Source organism: Penicillium maclennaniae (genome assembly GCF_028827695.1).
Source record: "Penicillium maclennaniae strain IBT 15551 chromosome Unknown utg000007l:1.0-4884863.0:1.0-4888362.0, whole genome shotgun sequence".
Classification (NCBI taxonomy): Eukaryota; Fungi; Ascomycota; class Eurotiomycetes; order Eurotiales; family Aspergillaceae; genus Penicillium; species Penicillium maclennaniae.
In genome coordinates this window covers 4,042,345-4,056,644 of record NW_026623219.1, presented here as the reverse complement: position 1 = coordinate 4,056,644, position 14,300 = coordinate 4,042,345, and the positions used below count along the sequence as shown (strand labels likewise).

The 14,300-nt window shown below is 51.0% G+C and overlaps 10 protein-coding genes across 10 annotated transcripts; 2 read left to right on the top strand and 8 right to left on the bottom strand.

Moving 5' to 3' along the window:
* Positions 1-478: 478 nt before the first annotated feature.
* On the top strand, positions 479-919 carry N7477_008718 (uncharacterized protein; the record flags this gene model as incomplete). Its single annotated transcript, XM_056970381.1, has 1 exon — positions 479-919. One exon carries the CDS (start codon positions 479-481, stop codon positions 917-919), a length of 441 nt encoding a protein of 146 aa, XP_056820413.1.
* Positions 920-1,379: 460 nt separating this feature from the next.
* N7477_008717 (nucleoporin NUP56) lies at positions 1,380-2,593 on the top strand (the record flags this gene model as incomplete). The annotated part of the gene is made up of 4 exons (XM_056970380.1): positions 1,380-1,595; positions 1,655-2,081; positions 2,139-2,446; positions 2,504-2,593. 4 exons carry the CDS (start codon positions 1,380-1,382, stop codon positions 2,591-2,593), a joined length of 1,041 nt encoding a protein of 346 aa, XP_056820412.1.
* A 1,078-nt stretch (positions 2,594-3,671) lies between these two features.
* Positions 3,672-4,407, bottom strand: N7477_008716 (Trans-aconitate 2-methyltransferase; the record flags this gene model as incomplete). Its single annotated transcript, XM_056970379.1, has 2 exons — positions 3,672-4,225; positions 4,275-4,407. 2 exons carry the CDS (start codon positions 4,405-4,407, stop codon positions 3,672-3,674), a joined length of 687 nt encoding a protein of 228 aa, XP_056820411.1.
* A 988-nt stretch (positions 4,408-5,395) lies between these two features.
* On the bottom strand, positions 5,396-6,482 carry N7477_008715 (Yip1 domain protein; the record flags this gene model as incomplete). The annotated part of the gene is made up of 4 exons (XM_056970378.1): positions 5,396-5,645; positions 5,705-5,854; positions 5,911-6,316; positions 6,398-6,482. The coding sequence occupies 4 exons, from the start codon at positions 6,480-6,482 to the stop codon at positions 5,396-5,398; spliced, it is 891 nt and encodes a 296-aa protein (XP_056820410.1).
* Positions 6,483-6,781: 299 nt separating this feature from the next.
* On the bottom strand, positions 6,782-7,063 carry N7477_008714 (Nitrilotriacetate monooxygenase component A/pristinamycin IIA synthase subunit A; the record flags this gene model as incomplete). Its single annotated transcript, XM_056970377.1, has 1 exon — positions 6,782-7,063. The coding sequence occupies one exon, from the start codon at positions 7,061-7,063 to the stop codon at positions 6,782-6,784; it is 282 nt and encodes a 93-aa protein (XP_056820409.1).
* A 136-nt stretch (positions 7,064-7,199) lies between these two features.
* Positions 7,200-7,529, bottom strand: N7477_008713 (uncharacterized protein; the record flags this gene model as incomplete). The annotated part of the gene is made up of 1 exon (XM_056970376.1): positions 7,200-7,529. The coding sequence occupies one exon, from the start codon at positions 7,527-7,529 to the stop codon at positions 7,200-7,202; it is 330 nt and encodes a 109-aa protein (XP_056820408.1).
* A 180-nt stretch (positions 7,530-7,709) lies between these two features.
* Positions 7,710-8,065, bottom strand: N7477_008712 (Nitrilotriacetate monooxygenase component A/pristinamycin IIA synthase subunit A; the record flags this gene model as incomplete). The annotated part of the gene is made up of 2 exons (XM_056970375.1): positions 7,710-7,981; positions 8,041-8,065. 2 exons carry the CDS (start codon positions 8,063-8,065, stop codon positions 7,710-7,712), a joined length of 297 nt encoding a protein of 98 aa, XP_056820407.1.
* Positions 8,066-9,349: 1,284 nt separating this feature from the next.
* N7477_008711 (uncharacterized protein) lies at positions 9,350-9,979 on the bottom strand (the record flags this gene model as incomplete). The annotated part of the gene is made up of 1 exon (XM_056970374.1): positions 9,350-9,979. The coding sequence occupies one exon, from the start codon at positions 9,977-9,979 to the stop codon at positions 9,350-9,352; it is 630 nt and encodes a 209-aa protein (XP_056820406.1).
* A 57-nt stretch (positions 9,980-10,036) lies between these two features.
* On the bottom strand, positions 10,037-10,694 carry N7477_008710 (uncharacterized protein; the record flags this gene model as incomplete). Its single annotated transcript, XM_056970373.1, has 3 exons — positions 10,037-10,183; positions 10,232-10,482; positions 10,535-10,694. The coding sequence occupies 3 exons, from the start codon at positions 10,692-10,694 to the stop codon at positions 10,037-10,039; spliced, it is 558 nt and encodes a 185-aa protein (XP_056820405.1).
* Positions 10,695-11,270: 576 nt separating this feature from the next.
* Positions 11,271-13,889, bottom strand: N7477_008709 (pentatricopeptide repeat-containing protein; the record flags this gene model as incomplete). Its single annotated transcript, XM_056970372.1, has 2 exons — positions 11,271-13,223; positions 13,302-13,889. 2 exons carry the CDS (start codon positions 13,887-13,889, stop codon positions 11,271-11,273), a joined length of 2,541 nt encoding a protein of 846 aa, XP_056820404.1.
* Positions 13,890-14,300: the final 411 nt, after the last annotated feature.

The following is a 14,300-nucleotide window of genomic DNA, read 5'->3' as shown; positions in this document are numbered from 1 at the left end:
GGGGCGCATTTATTTCTTCGTTCACTGACAGTCTGCTGTACTACAGCCTGACCAGGGACATGCTGCAAAGAGCGCAAATACTTTATTCCGCTAGTCCTTCTACTGCTTCAAGGACATCTCATACATAATATTTTTGGCCTCGTCTGAATGTTTTGTTTCAATCTTCTATTTCTTCGAGCGATAGAGATGACGACTGAAAAGATAAGCTATCGCCACCTTTTCAGTCTCATCTAGATCATCTCACTGGTCAGGCTGTAGGTTCCTTAGCGCCTGTTGTGTTGTTTATTCGCTGCGGGGCCGAGCGGTGAAAGCACGAGTGACGAGGGACTGAGGGCATGTCCTGGCCCGGACATATTCCCCCTTTCGCATCCTCCTCATTGACTTCTTCTCGCTGATCCAGACCGGGTCAGTCTCACGCAGTCTTCGCATTAGATCCATCCAGAAGCCGCGGGCATCAAACATCCCCGCAACACTAGCAATGGGGTCGCCGCGCTCCGACGACGGCGGTGAGCGGCCGGTCCGCAAGCAACTCTCCAAAGCCACGATAGGTTCCACCCCGCAAGATCCGACCAAGGAAAATATCAGTGGTCGCAAGCGGTCTTTCGAAGAGTCTCGCGACGTCGAAGAAACCCATACCGAAGGGGGTCAGGTCAGGAAGAAGCGATCACGAGAGTGTACTCCGAACTCGCCCGAGCAGAAGCAGGCCGGCAGCAGGGACGAAAGTGCTCGTCCTCAGGAAGTAGGCAACCCCATACCCTCTATCTCTAGCACAGTCTCCCTTGAGCTTGAGGAGCAGAAAGGTTTTGCCCACCCTAAGAAGTCTCCCGGTCCCCATCAAGCAAACGAACTCCCTGAAATGCGACGGTCACTAGTGTCCGAAGGTCCCGAGGAGCGCGAACGGCTCTTCGGGCGGCTTTGAATCGAGGGACCATTGCGACAAGCTCCTCAGATACTTTGAGAAATTCTCTGAGGAGTGTGTAGACGGTTTCAACGCTTCGAAGCATGCGCTAAGCTTCGCGGGAAGATAATGGACAAGCGTGAGCAGTCGATTGTCCAGCGCACAGAGATGGCTATGTGGTGAGAGGAATCAGTTGTCTCTGTGAGAAACTGGTCTCGATTCGTGAAATGAAGGTACAGAAGTGTGAGCATGAGCTTCTGCATGAAACCGTCGACGTCAATTTCGAGGGCACCCCCTCACCTGAGCCCTGGGAGACTTCTGGCAGCAAGAAACATTTCTGGGTCCAAAACGGATTGAGACTGGGAGTCTCATAATGAACATGGAGAATGAATTCTTGACGAACATGGTTAACGAAAAGATTTCCCAATTCCAGGATTCACCCGCAACCAAACAAACCCCCACCTCTAACACAACCGCCACAATGCTATCTGACGATCACTCCACCCAAGTTGTCAAAAAGAAGCGGAGCCGGGAACAACTTGATGTGAATTCTTCGATCGATACCGAGGCTGCGGCAGAATCAGCACATCTTTCTGCTCAGGTCGAACCTTCCGAGGAGAAATCGACCGATGCGAAAGAGCCAGAGAAGAAGCGACACCGGGATGGCTCACAGGACCAAGAGACCAAACCCGACAAGGTTAGCTAACATTGCACTCTTCAAGGGTATGTTAGGTCACTGACTTTTGTTCGTCTCAGGGTTTCGCGGGAAGTGCGTTCGCGACTTCCTCACTTGCTGCATTCGCTGGTTCTGACAAGTCTCCCTTCGGCTCAATTGGCGCATCGACACCTTCTGTTTTCAAACCCGCCGACTCGGGGATGTCAAGTTTCGCTTCACCGTCTGGAGGTTCCGGCTTTGGCTCCTTTGGAGGTGGTTTCTCTGGTGTCGGCGGCGGATTCTCAGCAGCAGCGAAGACCGGTGGTCTCACTAGCTTTGCCTCACCCAGTGCCCCTGCCACTTTTGGGGAGACAAAGCCCTCCGCGCTTGGGGAATCCAAGGCCTCAACTCTCGGTGCCGAAGATTCGAAGGCTGAAGATTCGGAAAGCGACAAGGACGACGCCGAGGAGGAAGACAAGAGCACATTTGAGGCCGAGAAGACCGATGAGCGCTTCTACGAACAAACCAGTATGCTATCTCTCCCTTTCGGCTTACTTCCGCATCGGACTCTAATCATTCGAATAGTGGAAACTGGCGAGGAAGAGGAAATTACCTACTTCTCATCCAAGTCCAAGCTATTCCACTTCCTGGACGGCGAGTGGAAAGAGCGCGGTATTGGTACTTTTAAGCTGAACGGCCGCAAAAGCTCGACCGACCCTGAAAAGATATTCTCGCGCATGATCATGCGCGCTGACGGCAACATGCGTGTCATGCTGAACAGCTCTCTCTTCCGTGGCATGAACTACGGAGATTCCAAAAACGAATGCCCGACCACAAAGCAGATTCTCGTGGCCGGTCTCGAAAATGGCCGAACTTTCCCTCTTTTGTTACGCGTAAGTCACCCCTGAGTCGTGAGTCGTTGTCTCCGCAGGTTTTAACCCCCTTCGCAGTTCTCCAGCGTGGAAACAGCCGAGAAGCTCTGGACGGAAATTGGAAAGTGCATCAAGAACCTACCAGGCGACGATGAAGAAGAACACTAGATGATACAATTTTCAATCATATGGAAAACAGTACATTGGAGGGCTCGGAGCATACGGAGTTTACGCATTCACCCCGAGTGAGCGCTTTCTGATCATTAGCGATGACGAATCTCGTCTGTTTGAGTCATCATACTTGATTTCGCAATCCTCCTCTGACTGTAATAATGAGGCTTTAGTCTTGAACGTGCAAACATTCGCTCTGCCAGCAATAGCCCCATGCAATACTCACCAACTCCGGTCCCCTATCCATCTAGTCTTGGTCCCTCGCGACATGATTGCTACAGCTGATGTCGCCACAATCTGCTCACATGGAGAAGCCGTGCGCCTTGGCTTCTACATGCTGGATACTTCCGGACTCCCCATCTCGAAAATGCCCTTCTACAAATGGCCAGATAACCGAAGAAACAAGGACGAAACGTAGCAGTCTGTTCCACAACATCTTCCAGCCATGACATCTATATCCTAAGTACCTTCGGTTTACTCCCGCCTCATTTGTCACAGCTCTTTCCATCAAATTGTTCCTCACGGCCTTTCAACGGCGCGCTGCCTCCATACCCACACCCGCTCACGACAGCGGAGCAAAAGGAGGCACTTAGTCGACCGCAACCATTCCTCGTGCCATCAAGCACGTGTGAACAGACACCGTTCTTAGCTGAGCTGGACAAAAGAGTCTGTGAAGTAATAGTTTCTACTTGCTACAGGTACGTAAGTCGAGAGATTTGATCTTCATATTATGTACGAGCTCGGCAATTTTGTCGCTGCGGCGCCAGAGTGAAAGCACGAGGATGGAAGCTGCTCAACGGGCGCTCGAAACCAATACGAGAGAAAATGATATCACGAATCTTTTCCAAGGACACGGCATGCCTGGGTATTGATCTTCGCACTAACGAGAGACGTAGCCGGGATAGTACCGTTATGAACGGGCTTTTGCCAGGGCAACAATCTCAATCACAGAAGGGTGTTGTTGACCATAAACTGTACATTGATCATTCAACAACGGAAATCAAGGAGAAAATTATGCCACTAGTTTTTAACAGCAACCACAAACAAACGTGGGTAACGAAGCAAAACTCGGCCATCAACAGACACTGGATACGCCCTTTGTAGACGCTTCAGATACTCTCGCAGGAATCCGTCCTTCCTCTGGACCCAAGGGATCCAGATAAGGTCGTAGCCCAGTGCCCTTGACCCACTCAATCACAGCCTCATGGTTTTCAAGAGCGTGATAATAGCTTGTATGGAAGATCTCTACCCGAGAGCTCATTGGCTTGAGTTGATCATAGATCTCCTGCGGCGTCTGGAAAGTATCTCTACCAACCGTCGACAAAGTATCTGCCCACGGTCCGTCCTCCGCAGTCTTGCGCATCAAGTCATGAGAGGGCTCGGAGAGGTTATCTGGAACTTGAAGAGCGACAACGCCGCCTGTTGGTTGCGTGGCCATTAACCTCTTGACGATCTCGAAGCGCTCGTCTTTCTTGAGCCACTGGAACACGGCATTGGAGTAGAACAAGTCGACCGGGCCAGCAGGAGAATAAGACGTCAGGTCTTCCACGGCGAACTCGCGGTGGGGCAGGGTTGCTTTCGCCTTGCGGATCATGTCCGGCGAAGAGTCGATCCCCTTTATTTGAGCGTCTGGGTAGCGGGACTCTCAGGACTGCGGTTGAGTTTCCTGGGCCACAACCTAGGTCGACAATGGTCTTGGGTGATTGAAGCGGGACTCGAGCGAGTAGATCGCGAGCTGGCTGGGTGCGTTCATCTTCGAACTTGAGGTATTGCGCAGCACTCCAGTCGTGCGCGGGAGCTCCCGTAGACATGGCTCTGCAAGTTGATAGTCCTAAGAAGGCCCGTCGAGAGAATTGGAATATGTTCCTGGATGAGGGAATATGGGACATCACGATGTGAGGATCACAAGTGCATGTGGCATTGAAGACGTTGACATTGGGATCGGCTCGGTATTTGAGTCGCGCGTCTAGAGTCGGTTATGCGGGCCCGGGATTCCTTAACGCCGCCAATGTCATCAGTCCATGGATGACAGACTTCCCTCGACCGGCAGATATCCCTTCTGACAATTGCTTGATGGGCAATCTCACAAGGGCCGATATGTCATTACTGCCCAGAGATCGGAAATACACTTGTTCCAACTGGTCATCGGTGAGAATTGAAGCTCAATGAAAGTGCCGATAATCGGAAGTGACCGAAGCATGGAACTCTGACCTCCTGCACCGGAGTCGAGAATGTTCAAATGTATGCGGTTTCATGTCTGCATGCTCTCGAGCTTGCAACTCTAAGACGTAAAGCCATGGGCTATATAAAAAGGCAAATTTCACATTGGAGTCGTCAGAACTATGCGCTGCAAAGACCATCACTGCGGCGAAGGCCATTGAACTCTGACTTTTATGTTTTGTGTACGAGTAAATGCAGAAGGGGTTTCGAACGCCCGGAAGATGGCGACGGTACGAAACTTGACAAAATCCTCTATTTAGGGGCCATCTTGGAAAGGATTCGATGTACTAGTCACAGACCAGACCATTTGGAATTTACCAATGTGAAAATCATCAGGACATCTCGGTGTTGTGTCAGCTGCGAACCTACCGATCAAAGCTACCGGGACCATTTACAATCTTCTCAGTAACGGACTTGCTTGCTGTTTTAGTTCGTGCTCATACATTGATCAGTATGTATACAGGTATCCGTTGCGAGTTGAAACGAGAAATTCTTGAGATAGTGGGCTGGAGTTCGACTCCAACAAATCTGGCCGAGAGACATCCTCGGCACCGGAGAGTACAAAAAACGGCTCGTACTCTAACTAATGAAACAGAGGCATCCAATCGCGATATAGAACATGAACAGAGGGTACACGGCAATGCCCACCCGATTCCGAACAATGCCTGAGCCGCCCAGGATGCTAACACCGGCAGCCAACGACCATGCCACGAGGACAAGGTAAACAGGGATTCTGGCGATTGTAGGAAGACCGAGCGCACTGAGGAGCGCAGCAATAACAAGTGGGAACAGCGTGTAGCCGATAATGCAAACGGACTGGAAGAAGGAGCTAGAAGGGCGGGGATAAATGTTAGTCTAGCAATGTCAAATGCGGATCGAAAGACTGACATTTTGCCACCAAGAAGCTTGATCTGAAGAGTAACAGCCGCCTCTCCGAGCCAGACAATACAGAAGACACCGGAGAAGACCAGCGAGGATTGGTCTCCGTGCGCCATAGACAGGAACAAGCTCAAAACCAGACAGAAGATCAATGGGCCCCTACGCCAATTGTTAGTCCATAGGACGACCTCCATTTCCAAATCGCAAGTACATACCAGAGATCCCAGTCGCGCAATCCCTCGCTCATACCACCCTGCAGGACCACGTCGGCATCCGGCCAGCGACCCACGAGCCCGCGCAGGTTGCGACCAAATCCAGTGGCCTCGCCTCTCTCCGCATCATTGATACCACCTCCTCCGCGCTGCAACATACCGCCCAGCAGATACTTGGGGTACAGCACCTGGCGCATCTTCTCCCACACGGCGATCAGGTCGCGCGACAGGGTCGCCCAGACGGTCTCATCAATAGTGTTTTGCGTCGAGCGGCGGTCCTCACCAGGGATCGAGGAGGTCAGGTAATTACCATAACCGGATCCACGGCTTCTGGAGCTGGAGTCTTCAATGTTGCCTCGTAGAGGGGCTGTGTCGGAGGTGTCGTGCAGGGGGTCGTCGGCTTCGATGTCTATGGGTAGATAAATGGCGTGTTAGCAAGAAGAAGTAGATGCAAGCGCCGGCGTATATTGGAATTGTAGAGAGAACGGACCATGGTCGGCCTCGATCAAGTCATCGTCCAGGAGCGACTCGTCGTCATGCAAGTCGATCTGGTGGCCGTGTTGTACGTTCGCCATGCTTTCGGAACTGTGTTTCTGTTTGTGGACGCGAAATGAAACCGAGTTTACGGCAGGAGCATCGCCTCTTCAGCGAGGAGCAGAGTCACAACACCCAGAATGTTCGAAGGAGGTCGAAGCAGTTGTTGATCAAGCTGTCCCGGAACGGCTAAGGCTAGAGTGGCACTTCGCATTACGTGGGTCACCGCCTACCGTGAAACGGCTGTTTCATATCTCAATGCTCATTGTTTAGATTCCAACACATTTAAGATCTATCAACGGTCATCGATCAAACGATCTTGCGTAATAACATGCAATGCCTAAACAACTCCGGAATTCCCACCATATGGTGCATCCTCTTCGTACACATCGAATTTATACTTGCTGCCTGAATGGTCGCCTCTGAGCTCCTTTTCGCCCTTCCCATACACCTTCTCCCGCAGAGCAAGCGGCTCATTCGATTGGAGCGAAGGCTCTGGATAAAGGCCACGCTTCCTTAACTCGGGAAGTACAAGGTCAATCAAATCCTCAAACGTCCCTGGCGTGGTCACATAGCCAATATTGAGACCATCGAGATCCGCCTCGCGGATCCAGCGCTCCATCTCGTCCGACTTCCAATGGCAACGGGCCCAAGGCCGCCATTGGCGGCCTTTTCAGCGACAATCCGGGGCGTCCACTTTGGGACATCTTTGCTAGTCTTGAGCAAGAAGTCTAGGAGACTAGTCACCTTCCCGGCCTCTAGGGAATCGGCGGCCGTGATCTCTTGTTCCAGTGGGATCTTGGAGATGTCAATCCCGTCCATCCACTGAATAAATCCAGACCACCAATCACAGATGCGTATCTCTTGAGCTCCTCGTACTTTTCCCACGCTTCCTCGTCGGTTCTACCCACGATGGGGGTGAACGTGCCGAAGAACTTGATCGACTGTGGGTCACGACCAAGCTCTGCAGCGTGCTTGCGAATGCTCTGGATTTTGGGTCGCAGAACCTCGTGAGAATGAGAGGAGACGAAAATGGCTTCTGCAATGGGTTGATGCAAAGGCTGATCCTGCTGGAGATGTTCCTGCATGGAACAGGAACGGTGTTCGTTGGGGCGAAGGGTCGACGATGTGGCGTGTGTTCAGGACTAGAACTCTCCCTTGTGGTTCATCTGACGGACCTTTTCTGGATCCATGTACGAGTCGGCATCGGGGTTGGGGAAGAGCGCGTCGGACGCCCAAGAGCCTTCCCAGAGCCTATTTACGTATGTTCAGTAGAGTTTATACACCGGCAATTCGGACACCGACTTGTAGAGCACGCGTAGATACTCATCGGCTTGACGGTATCGCTGGTCATGCTCGACGGGAGTGTCTAGGCCGATGTCTTTGAAGGCTGCCTTCTTGTACGAAGTCACAATGTTCCAGCCCACACGGCCGTTGGTCAAGTGGTCTAATGTAGAGAATCGTTTTGCGAGCAGGAAAGGTTGTTCAAACGAAGTCGATGCGGTGATGCCAAATGCAAGATTCTTGGGCAGCCATTGCGCTGATGGGCTTTCCGCGCGTCAGTATCGTGTCAATTAAAAGAGACCATGATACACTTACGATGGTTGGATCTGTCACGGGCCATTGTGCTGTCCGTCGAATACACTCATCAAGCTTGCCTTCGTAGGTGTCATGGCCACCTGTCGTGTCTGCCAGAAACAACGCATTGATGTCTCCTCGCTCAAGTAGTTCCGCAAGATTAATCCAGTATTCGAGATTCCGCTTCGTCACTGACTTATCTTTGGGGTTCTAAGCCTGTTAGTGCGAATGATCCGGTATGCAAGAGTGTCAACATACCTTCCACTGCCCAGGCGATAAGTGTCCAACGGTGGACATATCGAATGCATTGATCAAGATGTACTTTTTACCGTTAACAAAGCCATTTTGATCACTGGTTGGATGGTTGTCGCCCATTTCTACCGTTCCAATTGCTTTTTTTCTGCGTTCAAGAGCTTCTGGGCTTCCAACTTCATCTCCGGAGTTGATAGCCGCATATGAGAGCTTAAATTTCTAGGGAAAGATGACTCCTCGCACCTAATTTCCTCGGGATGAGCATATCCCATGCGCGTCTTGCGCCTTCAAGTCTGACAAGGCATTCGGCAAACCACCGAGAATTATCGATCGTTGCGAGTCTTCCTCACTGGGGGCGCATGGTAGTAGCATTCGCAATAAGCCCCACTGAAAGCGCAACATCTCTGCTTACTGCATCATCGTCTGTCAAGGGAAGATTCTCGGCACATTGTCCGTTGAAACCATCTCGGAAGTATGAAGTGAGGGGAAAGATGGATATATCCATCCCATCATACTTGTTGAGATGGCGTGACCGCACCCCTGTCAACAAGACCACCATGTATACAGTGGCACATGATGATGTTTGCCTTATTTGATGAGAGAATACTTACAATCATGTTGAAGGTGGCATGGATATGACATCTTGTCACGGAGACTTCCAAAACCATCGCTGAAGTGTACATCTAGGTATACAACAACCTGGTAACAACGTCGAAGTGACAATGAAACACTCAAAAAGCGTCTGCTGGGTATATACAGGCACACTAATCGTGAATAGTTTTCCCAATTACGGTCTCTCGCTGAGGTCCAGATTCCAAATGACCCAGGTCATCGGCACTGTCAGGGTCAGGCTGTCTGTCGTTTCTGGCTTCGAGTTTCCTAGCAAAAGGTCAGAAATCTTGTTAGTCTTTTCAGACGTGTTTTGAGCGACTTACTCCTGCCGTGAAATAAAATGTTGTACCACATGCGACAAAACAATCAAGCAAATTGCATTGCCAAGAACAAATGAGTACCCTTTCGTAAACCGCGGCCCTTCTACCGTCTTAAACACCAGTAACGGCGTCCAAGCAGTTGTGGACTAGGATACCATATTGACGATGACCAGTGTAACAGCACGCTCTGTCGGGGAAGCACGTAACTGACTATTGGTCCAGCCACAGAGAACACTAGACATGGCAACAGCTGAATAAGTCGTCAAAAAAGCGAACCAAAGCGCTGACTCAGGCACGTTCCAAATGACTAGGATCGTACAACCGATAATATTCCATACATGGGCAGCAGTAATTGCCCATGCAGGACCGAGTAAAAGATCAGACGAAAAGCACACCAGGAATGTGTAAAAAGTTCCAAGACCCAAAGAGGCAGCGGCGAGTTCATTCAATCGGCGGGTCGAGAAGCGATTGAGACTCTTGAGCCATAATTGGTAGCCACCGGTCGTGGTGTTGACACTACCGTTCCAGAAGAAAATGTCCAGCCAGAGTAGTGCCCAGAATTTCCAATTGCGCCCGACTTTGACAACAGTCTGCCACTTAAGTGGTGACTCTTCGACCTTGTGTGAAGCGCGCTGCAAGCGGGACTTGGCGAGCGCAATGTCTTGGTCCTTTAAGATGAATTTGATAGGCTTGTTTGGAGTCCCTGGAAGAATGAAATAGCCCATGAGTGATAACGGCGCAGACAATGTACATCCATCGCCAGCCAGAGAGTCCATTGACAACGTCTAGGCTACTTGAAGAACCTGCTTGGATGAGGCCTGCGGTGAGAGTCCCTAATGTGAGACCGACATAGAACAGTCCGCCTCGGCGGGAGATCTCGTCGCTTCGATACCAGGATCCCGACTTGTTAAGATTATGCATCTCAAGCGCTTGAATAAAGTCATGCCGAAAATGTGATGCAATCCTGGATAGTATGCCGCCTAAATTGTATTGGAGTTCCACTCAAACAAAAGCTAAGAATGAAGGACCTCAAACCATCCAACGAGGAACCGATAGGCTGCTAATTCAGCATATGAGTTTGCTCGGTACTGAATCAGGGTGAAGATGCCCCATGCAATATCCATGAATGGGATGATCCAGTGCATTGGGAGTTTGGTGAAGAGATAAGCGAAGGGTAACTGGCCCACCACAGCGCCAATGGTGTAAATCGTCTGCAGTTGGACAAGCTCATTGCCATGAAGGCCCAGATCTTCCTTGAGACCAGAGACGTAGGCATTGTCTTGGGAAATTGTCAATATTCAACATTGATCTAAGATACCAGACATGTTTACTGATATTTGCCTGGTCGATGTATTTGGTCCAGTAGGCCAAGAAAGCATACGGCACAATCAGCAAGTCAAGTTTGAGGATGAGCTTTCTCTCCTGTTTGGTGTCTTGGTCCGCGAACCATTGCAAATGGTACCAATTCTGTCGTTGCTGGGGGACCGACATGTTCAGTACCTTTTTATCTCCAGCTGAAGAGAGCTCAAGATCGAGAAGTGCAAATACTTCAGGGAGAAGTACTTAATTCATCAAGCATAGCTACTCTCACTTCTACTTTTAAGCAAGCTTAGCTAAGGATGCAAGATGCCACTCTAGACGGCAATTGTGTGACGAGTACCTCGGCGAGGCCCCGAGGTACCTCGAGCACCCGCGGCCAACGCTTGCATGCAGCATAAACCGAGATCATCAAAGCCATTATCTCTCCAGTCTCTTTCCCTGAAATGGAAAGCCTTCGGCCAATAGGGACGTGAAATAGTGGAGCAAAGACGTGCTACGATGTGCTTCCGGCCGCTCTGATCTCATGGGAAAACTCAGGTAAAGACTGGCAGAAATCCAAATCAAAGCGCCGAGTTCCAATAATCTATTACGTCCGTAGAAGGGGGATGGCCCAATGCTCATTCGTACAAATTGCCAATGCAAAACGCCGTCTAACCCATATGCCTAATATACATGTAGTCTATGCAGAATCAGAGACCGCCGAATGGTCTCAACATTGCGCAGCACGTCCGGGGCCGTTGAGCCAAGTTAAGACTTGGTTTCTCCCTGCGGCATGGTAGGCTCCGCTTGATCTTGGCCTCGACCTGCCACCTCGTCGGATTGGGTTGTCGCCTCTTCCTTGGGGAGATCTGCCACCTCTTCGATAAGTTTCTCAATCACCAGAGGCTCCTTAGCAGCCTGTTCTTGCGGCTTCTCTTGGGGCTGCTCGGCCACTTGGTTTTCAGATAGGCGTGATGGATCTTCGGTAACATCGTTTGCCGCCTGCTTTTCAGGCTGCTCTGCCACCTGTTCTTGAGGCGTCTCAGACACCCGCTTCTCAGTCTTGGGCGGGCCTCTCAATTCCAATTGTCGGAGCTTGAACTCATTCCGCTGCTCTACCGTGGGCTTGACAGGCTTTCCGGTAAGTTTCTGAATCGTCGCCTGGTCGGAATACTTCTTCAGCGTATTCGACTCCGATTGGAGAACTTTACGCTCTTCTTTGGTAACGAACAAGGCAAATTCGGTTTTCAACGTCTCATCGGTGATCAGGCGCACCCATGCCATGATCCTGGCACAGTCTTGTCCCGTGGCGAGCTCACCGATATCGGTATCCCAACGACCTTTACGAGCAGCGCCAGACTGCCCGTGCTCCATGGCCTCATGAAGCTTGGCGATATGAGGTCGAAGGGTAGCGAGAGCACGCAGACGTAGCTTGGTTTGCAGCTTCTTGCCAAGGGTTTGCAAAGTGCGAGTATCGCGTCCAGTATCCATGTCTAGCCCTAGAAGGTACATGAGACTGTGTGGGTTGTCGCAGAGCCTTTGGACCAATTCCAGGTAGTTTCCCAGTGAGCGAGGATCAGGGAGAAGACACGATTGATTCATCAAATCGAGAAGCTCGTTCGCGTGCAAGAGAACTTTGCGATTCTTGCGGTCGCGGCGACAGCACGATAGAGCCACATGGAATGCTTTTCCGTTCGCCAGGCCCGCGGGGACCATTTGCTCCCGCATAACACGAGTAGCAGTGTGACTGGACCGCGTGAGACGGAGCAGACGGAAGTACTCCATGTAAGAGAGATTGTCAGGCTCGATACGGGCTGGATTCTCTGGTTTGGTCAAGTAATCCCAGTAGACGGAGCCAGTAGAGGCACCTTGAGTCATTTTGAAACATGCCTCCAAGATCATCGTAAGATCCTTGTTGTTGGGTTGAAGGTAAGAAAGGTTCTCAGAGTCTGGTACTATCGGATCGAAGAGGGAGTCGAAGCTTTCTTCCTCTTCTTCCTCGACGAGTGTCTCTTTCTTGGCCCGTTTCAACAGATTGTTATCCTGATCGACAAATGGAACATCATCTTCCACACTCGAGCCCGATGCTGTCGTGGGTCTTCGTTCGAGCTCTCGCCAGATTCTCCGGTGCGCGATCTTGGGGTTGTTCTCCGGTATTTTTCCGAAGATGGGAATTCCCGTGGTTTGATTATAGAGCGCAAATATGTCATAGAAGTCGCGATCATTGGCACCCTGAAGAAGCAGACTGGCCATGGATCCTACCACATTGTTATCAATAGGCAACGGATTCACCTTGTCCTTTGCCCAGCGGTAGACAACATCAGCCCAGATTCGCTTGCCCTCGGTGACCATTTGAGATTTTCGTGCAATAATTTTCTCAATTTCCGAGCGATCCATTTTTAAGACGTCTTTCTGGGCTGCGAATTGAATAGCCGTCAAAATAGTGCTGTAGGTCACCATGTCGGGTGCCTGTGATCCTTCTTCTGGCAGCTCGCCCGCAATACGCCACAACGTATCCATATCACCGTGTCGCTGACAGACCGAAAGCATCGCGTTGGTATGAATGATGTCGGGCTTGACTGGAGAGTTCTCGGCGAAGATTGAACGATAGACACGAAGCGCATCCTGAACTACGTTTGGCGTGCCCTCCGCGGCTTTCCGGAAGCCCGTCAACATAATCGTGTATGTTCTAGAGTTTGGTGCGCGGCCTCGTTTTTTCATCTATGGGAAAGTTTGTGGTTAGCAATGTCCCATCGCCGACTAACGGTGTCTCGAGGTATGAGATCCACATAGACTCACATCGTTATAAAGCTTGAATGCTGCCTTAGAACATTGGCGGTCCATAAAGTATTGAAGCAAGTTGTTCCACGCGACGCCGCAGCTCATTCCCTCCCTCTGTGCCTGCCTAACCAGCGCGGCCGCTTTCGCCACATCGCCACTTTGCAGAATTCGAGCAACCCGGTCCGCCAGAGCACGAGGATCCGCTAGCCATTTCAACTCCAACTCAAGAGTCTTGCGGGAGGTCGGGTCTTCGCCGTCGATTTTTGAGTTGGAGGCAATCGCCATCAATGAAGCCCTCTCTGCCTTGGAGGCACTTTGGCTCCAAGACATGCCACCATTAGAATTCCTCTGACTCGCAAAGTGTTCTTTGTGGCCTTTCCATGGCTCAGGGCTGGCATTTGTCTCTACCTTCGGCGGAAGGTTGGGGGAGGTCTCTTGTTCATGATCGGCGAGGGTATCTTCGGCGGCTTCGGTGGAGTACGACCGTGACCCGTTCAGAGATAGGTTGCGACTAAGTCCGTATGAACCTGCTTTCGCTAGTCGTTGCTGGATCAATCGGCTTCGCAGAGTTCTGCTCAGGACCGACCCTGGAAGTTGAATAGACATCACCAGACGTCTGGTCGCGATGAAGCGGCGGCGACTTGTTTCGATGAACACACCGTCTAAATTTATCGAACACGCGATTCGAAACCTCTCCGGCGTAGGAACAGATAGGAGAATGAGATGGACGTGAAGATGGTTTCTGGATTCTTGCGGAGTCGCAACAATTTCTCGGAGAAAGGATCGATCTAGTCCTAATCAAGCTAGATCTTCGGACCTCAAGATTCAGGCATAAATATGTGCCTGAGGCTCTAAACACATGGCGCGGCAGCACTAAGCCTCATACAGTTTGGCTCCTACATGGAGCGGGCCGCAAGAAGGTCCACGGAATTGTTGCATTCTTACAGCTCGTAATGACTAGTTCGGCCTCAACTTTGGTACGCCAACGCCGGTTTGAGATCTGCATACGCAGGGGTC